Source organism: Pagrus pagrus, assembly GCF_965226575.1.
Source record: "Pagrus pagrus genome assembly, chromosome: 9".
Taxonomy (NCBI): Eukaryota; Metazoa; Chordata; class Actinopteri; order Spariformes; family Sparidae; genus Pagrus; species Pagrus pagrus.
In genome coordinates, this window is record NC_140193.1 from 20,047,965 (window position 1) to 20,063,743 (window position 15,779).

Genomic DNA, 15,779 nt, shown 5'->3' on the forward strand with positions numbered 1-15,779 from the left:
AACCAATCTGGGTGATCACACAGGTGGGAGGAAACAGAAGGGAAGGAATGAAGTGATCTGAAACAAGAATAGAGCTGAGTTTTTCAAAATAAAACAGAAAACATGGAACATGAGTGAATGAAGAACAGAATAGACCCCATTAACGATTGGTGTGGCTCCGGATAAAGGGACTGATCCAGGATTTTTTTTTAGATAGGGCATTTTTGACATTGTTGTTAATTTCTCAGGGGATGATGCATGGATCTTACTGAAAAAAAGGGGAATTTAGGTACAATTTGATGTGGATCCAAAAAATCTAGCAAAATAAATATGATTTATTTGATATTACTGGATTAGATTTGGTTGAATTGAAGGGGGCTGTTGGGCTTTGGTGAAGGTACGCTGTCTACTGAGTGACATTCTAGTTATAATTATTATTCAACTTTGTTTATTATTCTATATTATTCTTTGTTGCATATTTTTCTTTTGTCTTGTTGTTTTTTGTTTCTTTTATCTATCACTCAACCACTTTTTTCCCTTCTGCTTGACTCTTGAGCTGCAAGTGAATTTCCCCTGTGAGGGATCAATAGAGTCTGATCTTATCAAAAAGCGCATCTGTCATTTCACATTAATTAATGCATTGCATGCAATCACAGAGAGAAACAGTGAGCTGGTGAACTTAAGGCAAGGCTTCTAAAGGTAGCTCCTCGGACTATTTTTCATTAAGGCCATTATATTTAGCTGCCGGTGGTGACTTCCCTCTCCTTCCTGAGTAAAATCCAGGAAGACCTGCTGATTGGATGCACCTCATCAGTAACCAAGGGACGATAAGAAACAATTAGCGTGTAATGGGGCCTCTCTGGCTGTGACTGACACAATGCCACTCACGCTGTCGTAAGCAACATTTACAACCCGGCACCCAACTCTGCTCATCTAATCAACTTTGCTTAAGCATCTGTTTAATTATGCCTCACCCATTAAGCCCTTAACAGTGACCCAAACTGATGCTCGTGGGTCAGAAACAGAGCAGCACAATCGAGTCCCCTTTTTTTTTTGTATGTGAATGACACTGCTGCGTCTGACGTGTGTGAATTTCCACTGTGGCAGATGATCTTCTTAAATCCCTGCAGTCCTAATGTTGCTTTCCTCCCCTCCCTCTTGTTATAAAACCTGAACACACACACGCAGCATAAACAAGTGAGGAAAAAACAGGAGGATGCGCCAGAGACTTGGCTTAAAAAATGTTACGAGGGACCGTTACATAAGACCTTCTGAGGCTTTTACTACGTGAAACATTAAACCAGGCTGACACACAAGAAACATATAAGGAGCAACATCTCCTTGAGACATGCAGAAAGTAATTGATCCTAATTCAACACTAGCCGGGTGGTGAGAAAGTGATTTGAAGCTTGTGTAAAAAATGTTTATTCATTTCTGTTATTCATCATCCAGAAGAGCCGCCAGCAGAACTGACAAATGGCTGTTCTGTGAAGAATTAGCTGTGAACGAATCAGAAGCATGCAGGAGCAAGACACAATGTGTTTCAAGTGGCCATCTTGTCTGCAAATTACATTTTTCTTTTGAATTATAACTGAGGCCAATCTACATGTCTGTGTGATGTGGTATTTCCTTTAAGGCCTGCACTGTACTGACATCTGTTGGTGGGTTTAGGGCAACACAGAGTTGATCCACAGCATATAAATCATAAACATACATTTCTACAAGTAAAAATACCGTTAATGTAATGTGAATCAACCCCAGTGGCCTTTAAATAGCACATATGTACACCCTTGCAGTGGAATATCGGATGCTCACTATTGGCAGGCTAGTTGAGGATTAGTCAGCTGAGCACGTCACCCCCCCTCGTCCTCCCCACAGGCTGAAATAGAAATGAGGGCTTTAATCCGAAGTGGAAGGGCCACTGGCACTGAGTGCAAGGAGAATATGCAATTTGGTATTGTTCCTCAGTTTTGTAATCCAACACGGCACTTTCCCTGAGTGATACTGAGCCTGTCTGCACGCAGTATAGTAAAAAAACTAACAAAAAAAAGCTCAGCCTATCTCACTGACCCACAATAATTTAATTCTCGCAGGGTGACACAAAAAGTATGAATGAAAACAGCTTTACTCTCAAATGCCAACTCAGGAATCACTCCATAACGTCAGCAGTGCTCCATAAACAGCTGAATTAATGTCGCTGACATTAAATATTCACAGGTGAATGCAATTCACGCTACTCACCTCAGCAGGTCCTGGTCAGCAGTTTCATAAAATGTGATTGGAAGATATCTCCATTCCTCTGGCTTACCTCAGCCCAGAGTGTATTTAAAGAGTGTGGTATATATTTAATGAACTAAATACTTAACAGCAATAACAGCCAGCGTATATTGTGTAAATTAATCCCTCAGCTGATGCGAAGATGAACTCAGTGTTCAGCACAAAAATTGTAGGATTCATTCATGATCCCTGTGACTATTCTGTCCACTTTTTTTCGTGATCTTTTTTTGTACTCTTGGATTCATGCAACCAGTCTTTTTAAATATACTGATACTGCCATCTAATGGTTGTATCCGGAAACACATTCTATGTATAGGCTACAGCCTACACACAGATGGATACTACCAGTGGTGGAAAGTACATTTACTCATTACTCATTTACATTTACAATGGGATGTATCAGGGGCAAAACATTTCAATTGTTCCTCCAGGGAGTGTTTAAGAGCGTGTTTCTGGCTATTTGGAGTCAGCTGGTGCCTATTTGTACGGACACTTTTGTGGATCTGGGGTTAGGGTTTGGTTAGAGGCAGGTTGCAAAGTGTTAGTTTTTTCTTTTACTTTTTTCTCTTGTGCTCAGACAGCTGATACATGACATCAATGACGTCCACCAGCAGAATGAATCATTAGCAGTTGTCAGATGTTGGAACAATATCACAGCATAGAAAAACACAACAGAGGAACAGATTATATGTCTGTATTTATTTTCATCAGAACACAATTTTAATCATTGTAGCAGTAGTTTTCATACTTTTCGAAAAGATCATGACTTGTGAGACTGTTTTAAAAATCATTTCATCAAAGTTGTTTGTAAAAAAATTAAAGAAGTTACTTGAACTAAAGCATCTATAATATTACAATATACTGGTAGTATAATAGTAATCATAATAATCATAATCGCAATGGTACTTCTATATGACTTTGAACCTTTTTCATTCCTATAATCATAAATCTTTCGCTTTCACACACACAGAACCACAACCTTTCACAATAAGGTTGCGAAGCTGAGGACAAGTCTATTGGTTAAACCTCACCACATTCTCTTTTAAACATCAATGATTTTAGACGCTTAAATTAAAAAAAAAGAATTAGAAGAAGAAGAAGAAGGAAGTAACAGCATGACATCAAATCAAAATACACAAGGAAACCTGGACGCAAAGACATACATTGTTCAGCATACTAGGGAACGTATTTACAACCAAAAAAGGAATGGGCTTCTGCATAGATCCACGGGATAGAGAACGGAACTATTGTGAAAACAGAGAGAGGCTGATAGGGAATGAAGGAGGGAAATATATGTGTACATAACATTTGGTGCTGGGTGCACAGGGTTCAGGGCAATAGGCATACATAGTCTATATGTGCAGGGGCAAAACACGAAATTAGTTTTTGTAGGTTGGTATGTTATGGAATGTGACAGACCATATACCCTACGACTGCTACAGACCATTGTCGGGGATCTAGACTTAATCTATAGGACCCTACACAATTTCTTCTCAGTATTATGCAGTAAAAAACTGACAAACCTAAAAAAAAAAAAAGAAAACCCACAAGAAAATAAAAATATCACAGCAGAGTAATTGTTGCGTGCATGCCTGCATTACCGACAAAAGTCAAATCAGAAATTTACATCAGTCAAATCTAATTCTAGTGTTGTTTGGGAAGAACCTTGCACACAAATATGTCCATCCTTGGTGCAAGTGCGTCTGAGGGGGCGTGAAGGACGACACGTATGCGCAGCATTCGCACCCATGCGACCACGGCGAGGATGCAGACATGGCCTCTGCATAACTCTCGAATGCAGGTTTACTGTATGGATACATGTCCGCTGGTAGGTTTGTGATAGCTGTTGCATCGCAGCGCCACCGCTGACATGATAGGCAGAATGAAATCACATGTGTATCTGCAAGAGATCCCTTACATGTGTTTATGGTGAGGCGTGTGTGAGGCTTATGAGGTGCAATCCATATATTGCTAACATGGCACATTTCTACGACACTGACGGACCCTGTTTTCCTCCTGTTTCCCCTTTACGTTTGATCATGAAAAGCAGCATGTCATATTAGACTTTAAAGGAGACTTATTATGCTCATTTTCAGATTCATAATTTTGTTTTGAGTTACTACTAGAGTGGGTTTACATGATTTAGTGCTAAAAAAAACACATCAGTTTTGCAGCACTGTATTCTCCCTCTGTCTGAAACGCTCTGTTTTAGCTGCTGTCTCTTTAAGGCCCCTCCTCCTGAATACCCAGTCTGCCCTGATTGGTCAGCTCACACATGCCTGACCTAGCATTGCTAACAACAACAGAGCAGCTGTGCTAAATCGATTCTTAAATAAATTATGTAAATGTGTCACATGGTGACGTAGTGTCATCAGAGACGTTTCAGGAGCAGTGTTTTCTGTGGGAGATCTGAGCTTCTGTTGGTGCAGACTTGGGTCTTTTTAAGTTTCAAGATCTTTTACATGCTCAAGAACCTATATGAAACACTGAAGGAAAGGAGAAATGAAAAAAGCATAATAAGTCTCCTTTAACCTGGTTGATTTACTCAATACAAGGTTTGCTTTGGCACCAGTTTACTTCTGTACACTGCCTGTGACATCTTCTATCTCATCCCAGACAGAGGTTAGGGGAATATTCTATTAGACAGGTGCTAGGTCCTTACCCTAGTCTGTTTGGAGTCTCGGGGCACTGACACAGTTATCACACATTGTACAGTACAATGGTTTCACACTACAGTCCATGCAGCTTTAGGGCTGCAGTGAATAATGAGCCCACTAATGTAGAAGGTCCCTGTGGGGGTTAAAGACAGTGGTGGTTTGCCACACCTGTCCTGCAAGGCCCCAAGGTCGTGGTAACGCTAATGAGCTCTCCAGAGAACACACGGCTATTAGCGACAGACACAAACACACACCTCTGCGTACCCACTTACGCACACGCACGCACACAGCAGCACACTTTTACCCACAGGCCCGTCATTTCCTCATCTTTCCTGATTCCTGTGTATATGACAGTCCTTGTGTGGTAGGTCTTCAGCAGCAGTAGCAATGTAAAAGAATAAAAATATCTCCATCTACTGGTGGCCAGTCGAATAGCAGCATTTTTCTATCACTGGATGCGGTCATCCAAGATGGGCATGGGTGTGCGGGGCTGAATGACAATGAGCAGTTATGTATTTCATGCAAGCAGGAATGGTGAAGTCTAAAGATAGAGAGGGGCGGGGTCTAAACAGCAAAAGAAGCCAACATACTGGTTATATAAACATTATGTGATTAAAGATGAATTTTAAATCCTCATATAAGCTGTATAATAAAATTCTTGACATCAGATATCGGATTGGACATCTCATTTAAGTAATCAACACACTCGAGAGTGAAAAAAAAAATAATGCATTCAGCGACATTATCTTCGAATACCTGATCTCACAGCCTTGTTCATCAAAGAGACCAAAGGAAATCTAGAAACTAAAAGAAGAAGTCAGCCCTTAAGGTCACGCCATTCCTTTCTGTTCATACGCTGGTCAACATTTGTAAAAAATAAACACAAGTGTCAGCTGACTTAGACGATTATCAGGTTATGCCATTAGTGCTTACACAAACGAGGACATGCTCCTCTCTCTGGATTTGTTTCTGTTCCTGCTCTCCAGTTAACAGCCGGTGGAACGCCTCTGTGTCGCAGGTATTTAAAAAGAAACAGGAAATGAGCCACTTGTTGTTGTTGTTGTTGTTGTTTTTTTTCAAACCATTTGTCCGCTAACAATTTGGATGTACAAGTTGATAAGTGTGTGTGACTGTGTTGATGATAATGTTTGAACTGTATATCTTAATAAGCCCTTTACTTAATGAGACATTAGTTTGATGTTCTGAAGAGAAAAGTACAAGACAGTGGGCATGCTACAGGAGCTGGTTTGGGATCAGATGTGGTGCGGATGTGGGGCTGAGGACAAAACTCAACGAAAGAGGCCGTCACAGAGCCTCCACATGAGGTTCATGGAGAGGGATCACACATTTTGAACAAACCGTGCCTGTGTTGGCGATACGTAGAATGTCATTCTATACTTTGTATTGTATGGCCAGTGCGGTAGTGGTCAGGGGATTTTCCTTCATGCTACTTTTCCTAGCTTCATTATAACTGCATGAGAATCACAGCTCACCAATCATTGCAAACAGTCCTTAAGGGTAACATCCAGTCATCATGTTTCCTGTGAATAAAAAGGCCTGAGGTTAAAATGACACCACTCATCTAGACGTCAGTATTGGTTCCAGGGCAAACAGTACATTGCTGGTCAGATTTGATTATTTATCAACTGTGACCAGCAGGGAGAAGGAAAAGAACTGAGGCTCTTGAGGCAGATGAGACAGAGAAAACCTTCAGTATCCATCGTTTCTATGCTGTTTTGACTGGATAGTACCTTTAAAATCTGAACTAACAAAAGCTTCCTCGTCTGGAGCAACAGTGAATACTCAAATCCTGATGTCAGTTAACTTTGCAGAGGAGTGTCGCTGAAAAGTGACCAGAATCTGAATGGGGTTTTGGTAAAATGCCTGAAATTACATCTTTGGTTAAGACAAGCTTAACACAGTTTCATGTTTTGTTCCGTGAGATAAAATTATTCTGTGTGCTTTTTTTTTTTAGCTTCCCGTGCACTCATCAACAAAGTTTTGTCTTTAGAAACTGAGCAACAGAAGAAGAACCCTGTCGATTGACTGATGCTTTCTCCAGGATGTGAAAGGTAATGAACCAAAACTGTGCCAACTTTAAGATTCACTGACCATCCAATCATGTGCCTCTGCCTCATCTCTTGTTAGTTCAAGGACGAGTGAGCAGTGCTTATCCTTATGCATTAGTTTAGCAGCTTTAAAGGTGCAATATGTAAGAAATTTAGTTTAAAAAAAACATTTTTTGAAATTAATTACAATTATAAACAGGATGTGGAGAAATAAGAGTTTTAACATTGTGTCAAAAATGTCTACACTAACCAGCCCAAGGCCCAAAAAGACCCCATTCTCCTAGCAGTCAGCACTGCTAGTGGTGTAAATACCAACTCTCTGGCTAGCTACACGGCTAACTGAGCTAACAAGCTAACAGTAGCTACAGTCGTAAACAGAATACAGCTAGAAACAGTCAGCTACTCTGGACAGCTGGACAATTCTTACGTATTGCACCTTTAAACCGTCATCATTAACACATAATATACAGACTTGTCAGAAAATCTAGATGGCAAACATTTTGTATTCTATTTTTTATTTTTTATTTATGTCAGTTTGTTATTATGTAAAATCATTTTGGTTCAGATTTTGTTCACAAGTTGACCCTGTCATAGTTTTAGCCTGACGCTTGAAGGATCATTCTGGTTTATTACAGTTTAGGTCTTCTTTTTGCAATTGTGCCTTTCAGTTCTATTTGTTATGATAACGTTTTACTCAACACATGAAAGCAGCAACGACTGGTTGAATAATCACTTATTTGACTGAATGGAAATTAGTTGCCAACTATTTTGACGATCAATTAATTGTTTGTCATTTATTAAGCAAAAATGTCAAACATTTGTTGGTTCCAGCTTTTAAAATGTGAGGATCTTTGAAATTTATGATGGTAAATGAATAGTCTTTGGGTTTTGTTTTGTTTTTTTTCCACATTTTTAGACTTAACAATTAATCAAATAATTGAGAAAATAAGATTTAGAAAAAATAAACAGGGAATCTGACAAATTGTTGTCATTTTACAGCTTCCCAATTGATTGGCAACTGAAACGATGATGAATGGTGAAAATCTGAAGGCACATTCGGCCACAATTGCTAACTCGTTGGCTGATGTCCCTCCGGATTAAACTATCTGTTGTTGCTAATCAATCAGGAAACAGTCAAATGACAACAATATTTCAGATTGCCTATGTTTGTATGACTTGCCCCTCAGAACAGAGCAGTACGACATTCGTGCACCCCGAGTGAAGCGTCAGAGGAAAATGGCCGACATGTGAATATGGTCTATTGCAAAGGAAAACTCAGCATTAATTTAACCTTACAAATATGATTGGCTAACAAGGGGTTTGCTCAAACTGTGACAACTTATGTCTCTTCCCCTGTCAGACATCATTTCACCACATGGTAAACACAGTGCCGTGACAGGAACCATGGTCAAAAGTATGAAAAGAAGACCCAAGTTGTAATAAAACTGAGATATAGTTTAAGACTTTCACCTTTGGTGGTGTTGGAGTAACGCATCCTGTTTGTTCCAGATGTTTGTTTTTTTTACAGTGTAGCCAGGTGTTATCTTTCACTGATGCTAATTATGATCCTTTAAACAGTGTTAATAGAGGAATATTATCTCACAAAACAAAGTGAGGGAAAACCATAAACCTGTGTTAAACACAGTGCTTATCATGGACATCAGAACCACATTCAAAACCCAGTAGAGATTTGACGGGATTGTGGCCAACAAACCAGCGTGGCAGAGCTAAGTGACATCTGAGGGGGGGGCCTCCATAAAAACATTATCGCTGCACCAGCCTGTTAGGTAGACTTCTAGGGTACGTGTCAGGAACGCACACTTACCCTCTCTCTCTCTCTCTCACACACACACACACTCGCACATACACACATGTAAAGACATGCACACGAGCACACACACGCCCACGCATGCTCGCACACGCAGTAAATCTCGAAACACAAACCATCGCACACCCACAAACTTGCAGCTAATTATTATTATTATTATTTTTTTTACACATTATCTGTCTTATTTAGAGAACACATTATCTTCCTGCATTAGAGACCCAGAAACAAACACAAAGGATGAACATTAGAAAGAGAATATGATTGTGTTATTCCATAGTCAGCCAGTGCAACAGAAACCAATAATTGGAACACAGTGTAAAAAAGCGTAGTGAGAGAAACTCAGCCATGAGGAAGCCGACCTTCCCACTCAACAAAGGCTGTGGCATTGTCCCCTTTCTATCCAAAGGACTGCTCGAGTCCCTTAGTGTGTCTGTTTGTCTACTTATTTATTTGTTTTGATTGATTTGTGTGTCTTTCGTCTCAAAGCGTCCCACACTTTCCGTTTGCCAGAACGCGTTGCAGAATGTCCACAGGCACACAGCTCCATCCGCTCGCACAACTGTGGCTGTATTTTTCCACACTGGTTGCCATGGCGAGGGAATCCCCCACCCCAACAACCTCACCTCCTCCTGGCAGCTCTATCACTCCTCATTGGCGGGGCTCTCCTCCAGAGGCGCGATGGCGGGGAGGCCCAGTCCTGTTGCATTGTGGGATGCAGTGAGGCTGGCGACAGTGTGTAGGAGGACGAGGACCAGCAGGCAGAGTTTGAGCCGGCTGTTACACAGTCTGCAGGCTGCCGAGGAGCTGAGGGAGGTACGGTGCTGGCATGGCGGGTGAGTTCTTTTCAGTGTCCCCCGGGAACGGTTGTCCACTTTCAAGTCCCACCGCACGTCACAGCACTCTGCGTCCGGGTCCACACCTGATGGATAGTCCTCCAGCAGCCCTGGGGTTTGTTTCAGGGAAGGGGGGTGGAGGTGGAGATATAAACAGTTAGCTCACAGTCCAAATATTGTCTTAAAGATGCTACATCTTTTTTTTTTTTTTTTTTCCAAAACCTGAACTTGCTCTCTGTCAAAAAAAGAGTATTGCTAGCTTGCCAAGCTTCAGACAAAGAAGAGAAAATAACAACAGACTACAGTGACAATGAATTCTCATGAACTTGATTGTTCTTGAGTTGAGATCATGGTTGGAAAGCGAGGCATCCAAGACAGCTCAGTGCACTGCAGTGTGAGAAAATGAAAGCAACTGGCAAAAAATCCACAAGAAATGAAGAAACACACTCACATGCACAGCAAATACAGACACCACTGTCAAACTGAACAAATGAAACTGTGTTACAACAAAAAAGATGTTTTCAGAGGGACAAAAAAACAGAAAATAGAAAAATATGGTACAAAAAGTCTGACACTGTATATCAGATGTCTCTGATAACATCATATCATGCTATCAGAATGTTGTGTTATGTAAACATTGCAACCATGTGACTTTTAACCCGGATGTTTTACTGTGATAGATTTGCCATGTTTCTTGATTGGCTTGTTATCTATGTATTTGCAGCTCGAGCTGAAAAAGTTATTTGAAAAGTCAGTCAACAAAACAATTAATTGACGGTCATCAGTGATCAATTTCTCAACCACAGATGCACATTTCAACGGTTAAACCTTCTCAAATATCAATACATGCTGATTTTTATGGGTTTATTATGGTAAAATGAATGTTTAAGGGGATTTGGACTGCTGTTCAGACAAAACAAGCTGCATGAATATGTCATATTGGGCTTTATTCTGTTCAATAGACAAAATTATTAATCGATTGATGAATTATTAAAATATTTTTCACATTTTTCAAGGTTCAGGGTCTATTTGTCATTCCAAAACACAGAGATGTACAACAGACGTGCAGCAGATACTTCTATATCTTTTGTGAACAGACTGTGGCCGGGGTGCGTGTTGTCTTTTAGTATCCTTTGGGCCCTGTGCAGACATCTCACTGATATCACTGATGCTCTGTAGATGGGTACCAATGGTGTTTTGGGCAGTTTTAATCACCTGCTGCAGAGCCGTCCTGTCCTGGGCCATGCACTTTCTATTGCTCCTCTGTAGAAGTTGACCAGAATTTGACTCCAGAATTTAGCCGTCTTAAGTTTCCTTAAGCAGTAGAGCCTTTTCTGTGCTTATTTTATTTCTTTTTACCAGGGTGGTGATGTGTGAAGAGCCATGACAGGTTCTCTGCAGAGCTGATTCCTTGGAACCAATTTGCAGCCTTCTTTTCTAAAATGTGATGCATGAGATTTTTTTGAAAAGGGTAAAGATGTTTTCTTCATATGTTTTGGCATTTCACGTGTTGCGTCTAAAGCTGTAGTGCACTGAGCCGTCTTACTACCAGACTGTAATGAATCTTTTTATTGTGCATGCTGCACCTCTAATGTCTCTTTGCTGCTCCACTCAGCAAGTCAATGTAATTACTGAAATGATCCTAGGATACACTTTAAAAGTGCTTTTGATGTATGCAGTCCAAAAATTTAGCGTTGTGTGCTTTTTTGGACACAAACTGTATGTTAAAGATAAACTGTACACCACATAGACACAAGGACTGAAGTCACAAACAGCAGTCTGACACAGTCTCCACTGACATTATGCAAAGAGGGTTTGTCAGGGCCTGTGTGCATGCTAATGTGAGGAGTGAGATTTGAAGAAGTGTGTGCCCACTCAGCACAGTTTGACTGTCAACAGCTTAGCTGTGACAGCAGGAACCGTGTAATTACTGCAAGTTTCTGACAAATCTGCGTTTTAGGGAAAGAGAATTATTGACAAAATATACACATGTGCCTACCTGTGGAAGTGAAAGACGCAGCCTGAGGAGCTGCAAGGTAGTCTGACTCGCTTACTTATTCACACAAATACGTGATGATTAGTTGTGCTCAGCGTCCACACAGCAGACTGTACATTTAGAAGTGATTGTCACGTGGTAGGACCTTTCTGTTGCATAAAAAGTGTCAACAAAGGCTGACATTCGGTATTTTCTTACTGTCTGCCCATGAAAAGACTAAATACACTTAAGTGACGCTGATAGTTTACTCTTGTGTGTCATAGACCTCCATACAACTATTTAAAACACATCAATGAGTCACATTGTTGCATTGAGTGACATGGGCACTGTAGTTTATTTTGACTCCCACATTTAACACTCTTTTTTATGAATACTAATTAGTGCAGCAAATATGTATTCATCCACAGCTGAAAATAGTCCAAAACAAATGTACCGTTTACTTCTGTTTGCGTAACATTTGGTGAAATCTACAATGCCCATCTGTTGGGCATAATTAATCTAGCCTTTGTAAGAAATGTAAGGATGTATTTGTGACTTATGACTAAAAATAATTCTTCAGTTGGAACAGATGGAGACGCTGGAGAGATCAGAAACTATATGTTTTGGTCTTTCCAAAAGACTTGTAATAAGAAAAGTATAAAACACTGCCAATATAATAGACAAAGCTTTGTTTGATATTCTTAATGAATATATTTATATTTATTAATTCATATATTTATTATGTTAGCCGGGCCAATATTCATATCGGTATCAGAGTTTTATTTGTATCTGATTGCTGTGAAAGTAAATTAATTTTAAAATGTGGTATTTTGGCTGTGAAGCAGCATCCTCTCACTATCTGTAGTCACCACTCTGTGGTTTCACTAAATGTCCCACCCACAACACCATCTAATCGGTTACATGTCACAATTAATAGCCTCTAAACACTGAATAATCTGAATCTGCAAAGTAACTAGTAAGTAAAGTTATCAGATAAGTGGTGTGGAAATACTGAAGTAAAGCACAGCACTTGGGTAAATTGGACTCGGCTACAGTCTGTTACTTGTTATTCTGAATTTATTTTCATTTTAACTGCATATCGGTTCCAAATATCAGTTACTCTTCTCCTCAATACTCCTCAAAAATCACTATCTGTATCGAAATAAACATAAACGTAGATCCCTAATATAAAGTACAACTGAGCTGTACAAAAACGTAAACAAATAAGAAACACAAACACTGTTTTGAATTTCTTCTTTCATACTGTACATGAATGTAACTTGATGCTCCACATGACCACCAGAGGGCAGCATCGACATGTGATATAAGTGTCTTCGTATCAATCGTGCTGTGGGGACAAAAAAAACTGCTCACACAGTATTACTGTGGGCGACTCACCTTCTATGTACAGTATGTGGTCGCGACAAAGTTTACCATTTATTTCACTAACACTGGACCACAGAGCCGTTCAGTACAGAGAGAGCATACAGACTTGTTGTCACTGTGCCTCTTCGTTCTGTGAATAATGGGCAACGCTTTGCTGTTCTGGTGCATCACCCTGTTAGTCCGGTGATTAGACAGAACATCCTGTATCTGTAAAGTGCTCACAGTGTGACAGTGTGTCCATCAGAGGTTGTGCATCCTGCTTAAGCATCACTGAGCAAGACTCTGCGCTCCTTACGTACTAACTATGTGTCTGCTCATTGTACAGTGACTAACTTAGGCCAAGAGCATCATCTACAGGACAGTACATGAGATGTCAAAGAGTCAGCAGAGCACTCTGAAGCTACACTTGGCAGCTTCATGTGCTGTTTTGATGCTAATCTTTAAAATAAGAAAACAAACACATCGGCTAAAAACAAACAGAAGAATGCACAAACACCAGGTTCATTTTTTGTACCTGTGCATATAAAACTGGGGCTGCCTCCATGAATGAGATCATCATTGTCGGGCAGGACGAAGGGGCATCGCTGCTGCACCTCCAGGCAGTACTGACCACAGGGGATTCGCTTACTGCAGTGCATCTGGGTGGTCTGGAAGTACTGAGAACACAGCCAGGGCTTATAAACCATCTAGGTGGGAGACAGAGAGGTGAGGGCAGGGGGAGAGAGAGAGAGAGAGGATATTGATGAGTTTCACTGGATAATAGGCAGACACACATGCACACTCTCACATGTATGTGCATCATTCATGACCTCCACAGCTATTGATTCACACAAGGCTGAGCAGATATCCTGGTGATCCTTATATCCACTGTTTAATGAATCTGGCTGTTGCTGGGAAGTCATCACTTTATCAGTCAATATACAGTGTTACCAAACCTTCGCTCAGAAAACCTTTGTGTTACTGTGAGCTGTGTGGCTACGTTTCAGGAGGATAATTATTGTTTCATATGCAGTGATCATTAATGGTTGACTATATACAGCCGGAGTAAAATGTAATGCACCACAGGACATTGTTTAAACTTGTTTAACAAGCATTTAAAGTCGCAATCTACAGCATAATCGTAATGTAAACACCCACCAGAAAAATCATAACAAGAGATTAGAATTTGTTATCACTCTCAAATGAATACAGGGACTCACTTTAGACAACAGCTAATGTTTTCTGAAGCTAATTCATTGTGTTTGTTTACATCAGTAATGTCAACTGGGCCTACGGTATAATAATCAATCACAGTCAGGAGAATCAAACATTAACCGTCTGACAGCTGAGCAAACACGATCTGCCGAGAGAGACGCTGAGGAGTGTTTGAAGGATCCAGAAAAGGCCAGTCAGTGAGCTCATAGTCAATAGACTGTAACACTTTATGATACCTTTCATTAATAAATGGTAAATACATAGTTAATTAAACTTTAGTTAATAGTTGACTGGTAACAAACAATGAAATGCTTTATTAACATTTATTCTGCACTTGTTGTTTACAGTCAACAGTTGCTTGATAAATGGTTTATAAAGCTTTTTGTTGTTTTATTAACAGTGAAAATAACTATTTACTGAAGTGAAATTGACTATAAATTTACCATTTATTAATGATGGTTATTATAAATTCTTACTTAATAATGTTTTATTGAACAACAGGAAAACATACATAAAGGTGCTTTCATTTTGGGGAAAATTGTGGTGTAATAAAAAGCAGCAATCTTTGGACAGCCACTCTTTCAGAAAAAGGAGGATTTAGGGAAAAGGTAAAGGTACTACTGAACTTATGATCAAATATAGTCTTTCACATTTTGTCTATAAAAACTATTAAAAGAGGCATTAAGAGTGTGCACAACGGCTATTACTATAAAACAAAGTTTTAAAAAATGGGTGAGATATAACACTGCAAAAACTCAATCTCTCTCTTATATTGACATTCAAATGTAGTTGGTCTTCTTTCAGTATAAATGGACTTACTGTAATTCAAGCCTTGTCTTTGTATTTATTTAAGTTCTTAAAATGCTGGTTTGGCCAGTTGCTGCTCTTATTTTAAGATGTTAGGTTTGAGATTGTGCTAAAATTAGGAATGAAAATAAAGAACTATGAATAAATTATTAATATGTGTGTATTTTACTCGTAACGTGCTGTCGCGTAATATGATCTGAAAAAACACTTTTCAGAGCTGCTTATTTCTAGACTGGAGCATTTCTAGATTACCATAAAAGGCACAATAGGAGATCTAAATGAAATAAGTGCATCAGATCAATAAAAATCAAAAGCAGAACTGGATGACTTATCAATAATCAACAATAACAATCAGGTTATTAATGGTATCTGATACTGTTAGCTTTGTTTACATCAGTAATGTGTGCAAGCAAGATTAACAAGCTTGTATTGTGAATTATCATGAAACATTTGATAATACAAACAATGCTGTTTACAATTATAAGTTAAAATAGCCGATGATACATAACATTGATGTCTGTTGGATGTAATTTGGTAATCATTTCTCACCCATTTCCTCAACGCTACAGGTGCATAAGTGGGGACAAATGATTTACTTAGCACCTTATTTTCTTTTCTCATGTGATAAGGTGGTCGCCTCATTGTGTGGCATTATCACCTGCAGCAATTAGCTGGTATTTCCTGTGAAACACCCCACGGACTGTGAGGCAAGCTAGCACCTGCTGTGAGCTAATCATCGCGCCTAAAAACAGTGCAGCAAACCAGAGATTGTAT

At 39.6% G+C, this 15,779-nt stretch overlaps 1 protein-coding gene across 1 annotated transcript in view; it reads right to left on the bottom strand.

The window, feature by feature from the left end:
• Positions 1-2,934: 2,934 nt before the first annotated feature.
• nalf1b (NALCN channel auxiliary factor 1b) overlaps positions 2,935-15,779 on the bottom strand; it is a 90,110-nt gene continuing 77,265 nt past the window's right edge. The window contains exons 2-3 of the mRNA XM_084363080.1: positions 13,519-13,690; positions 2,935-9,753 (exon numbers count right to left, since the gene is read on the bottom strand). Of these exons, the coding sequence (XP_084219206.1) occupies positions 9,452-9,753; positions 13,519-13,690 (474 nt within the window). The 3' untranslated portion in view covers positions 2,935-9,451. The remainder of the gene's footprint in view (positions 9,754-13,518; positions 13,691-15,779) is intronic.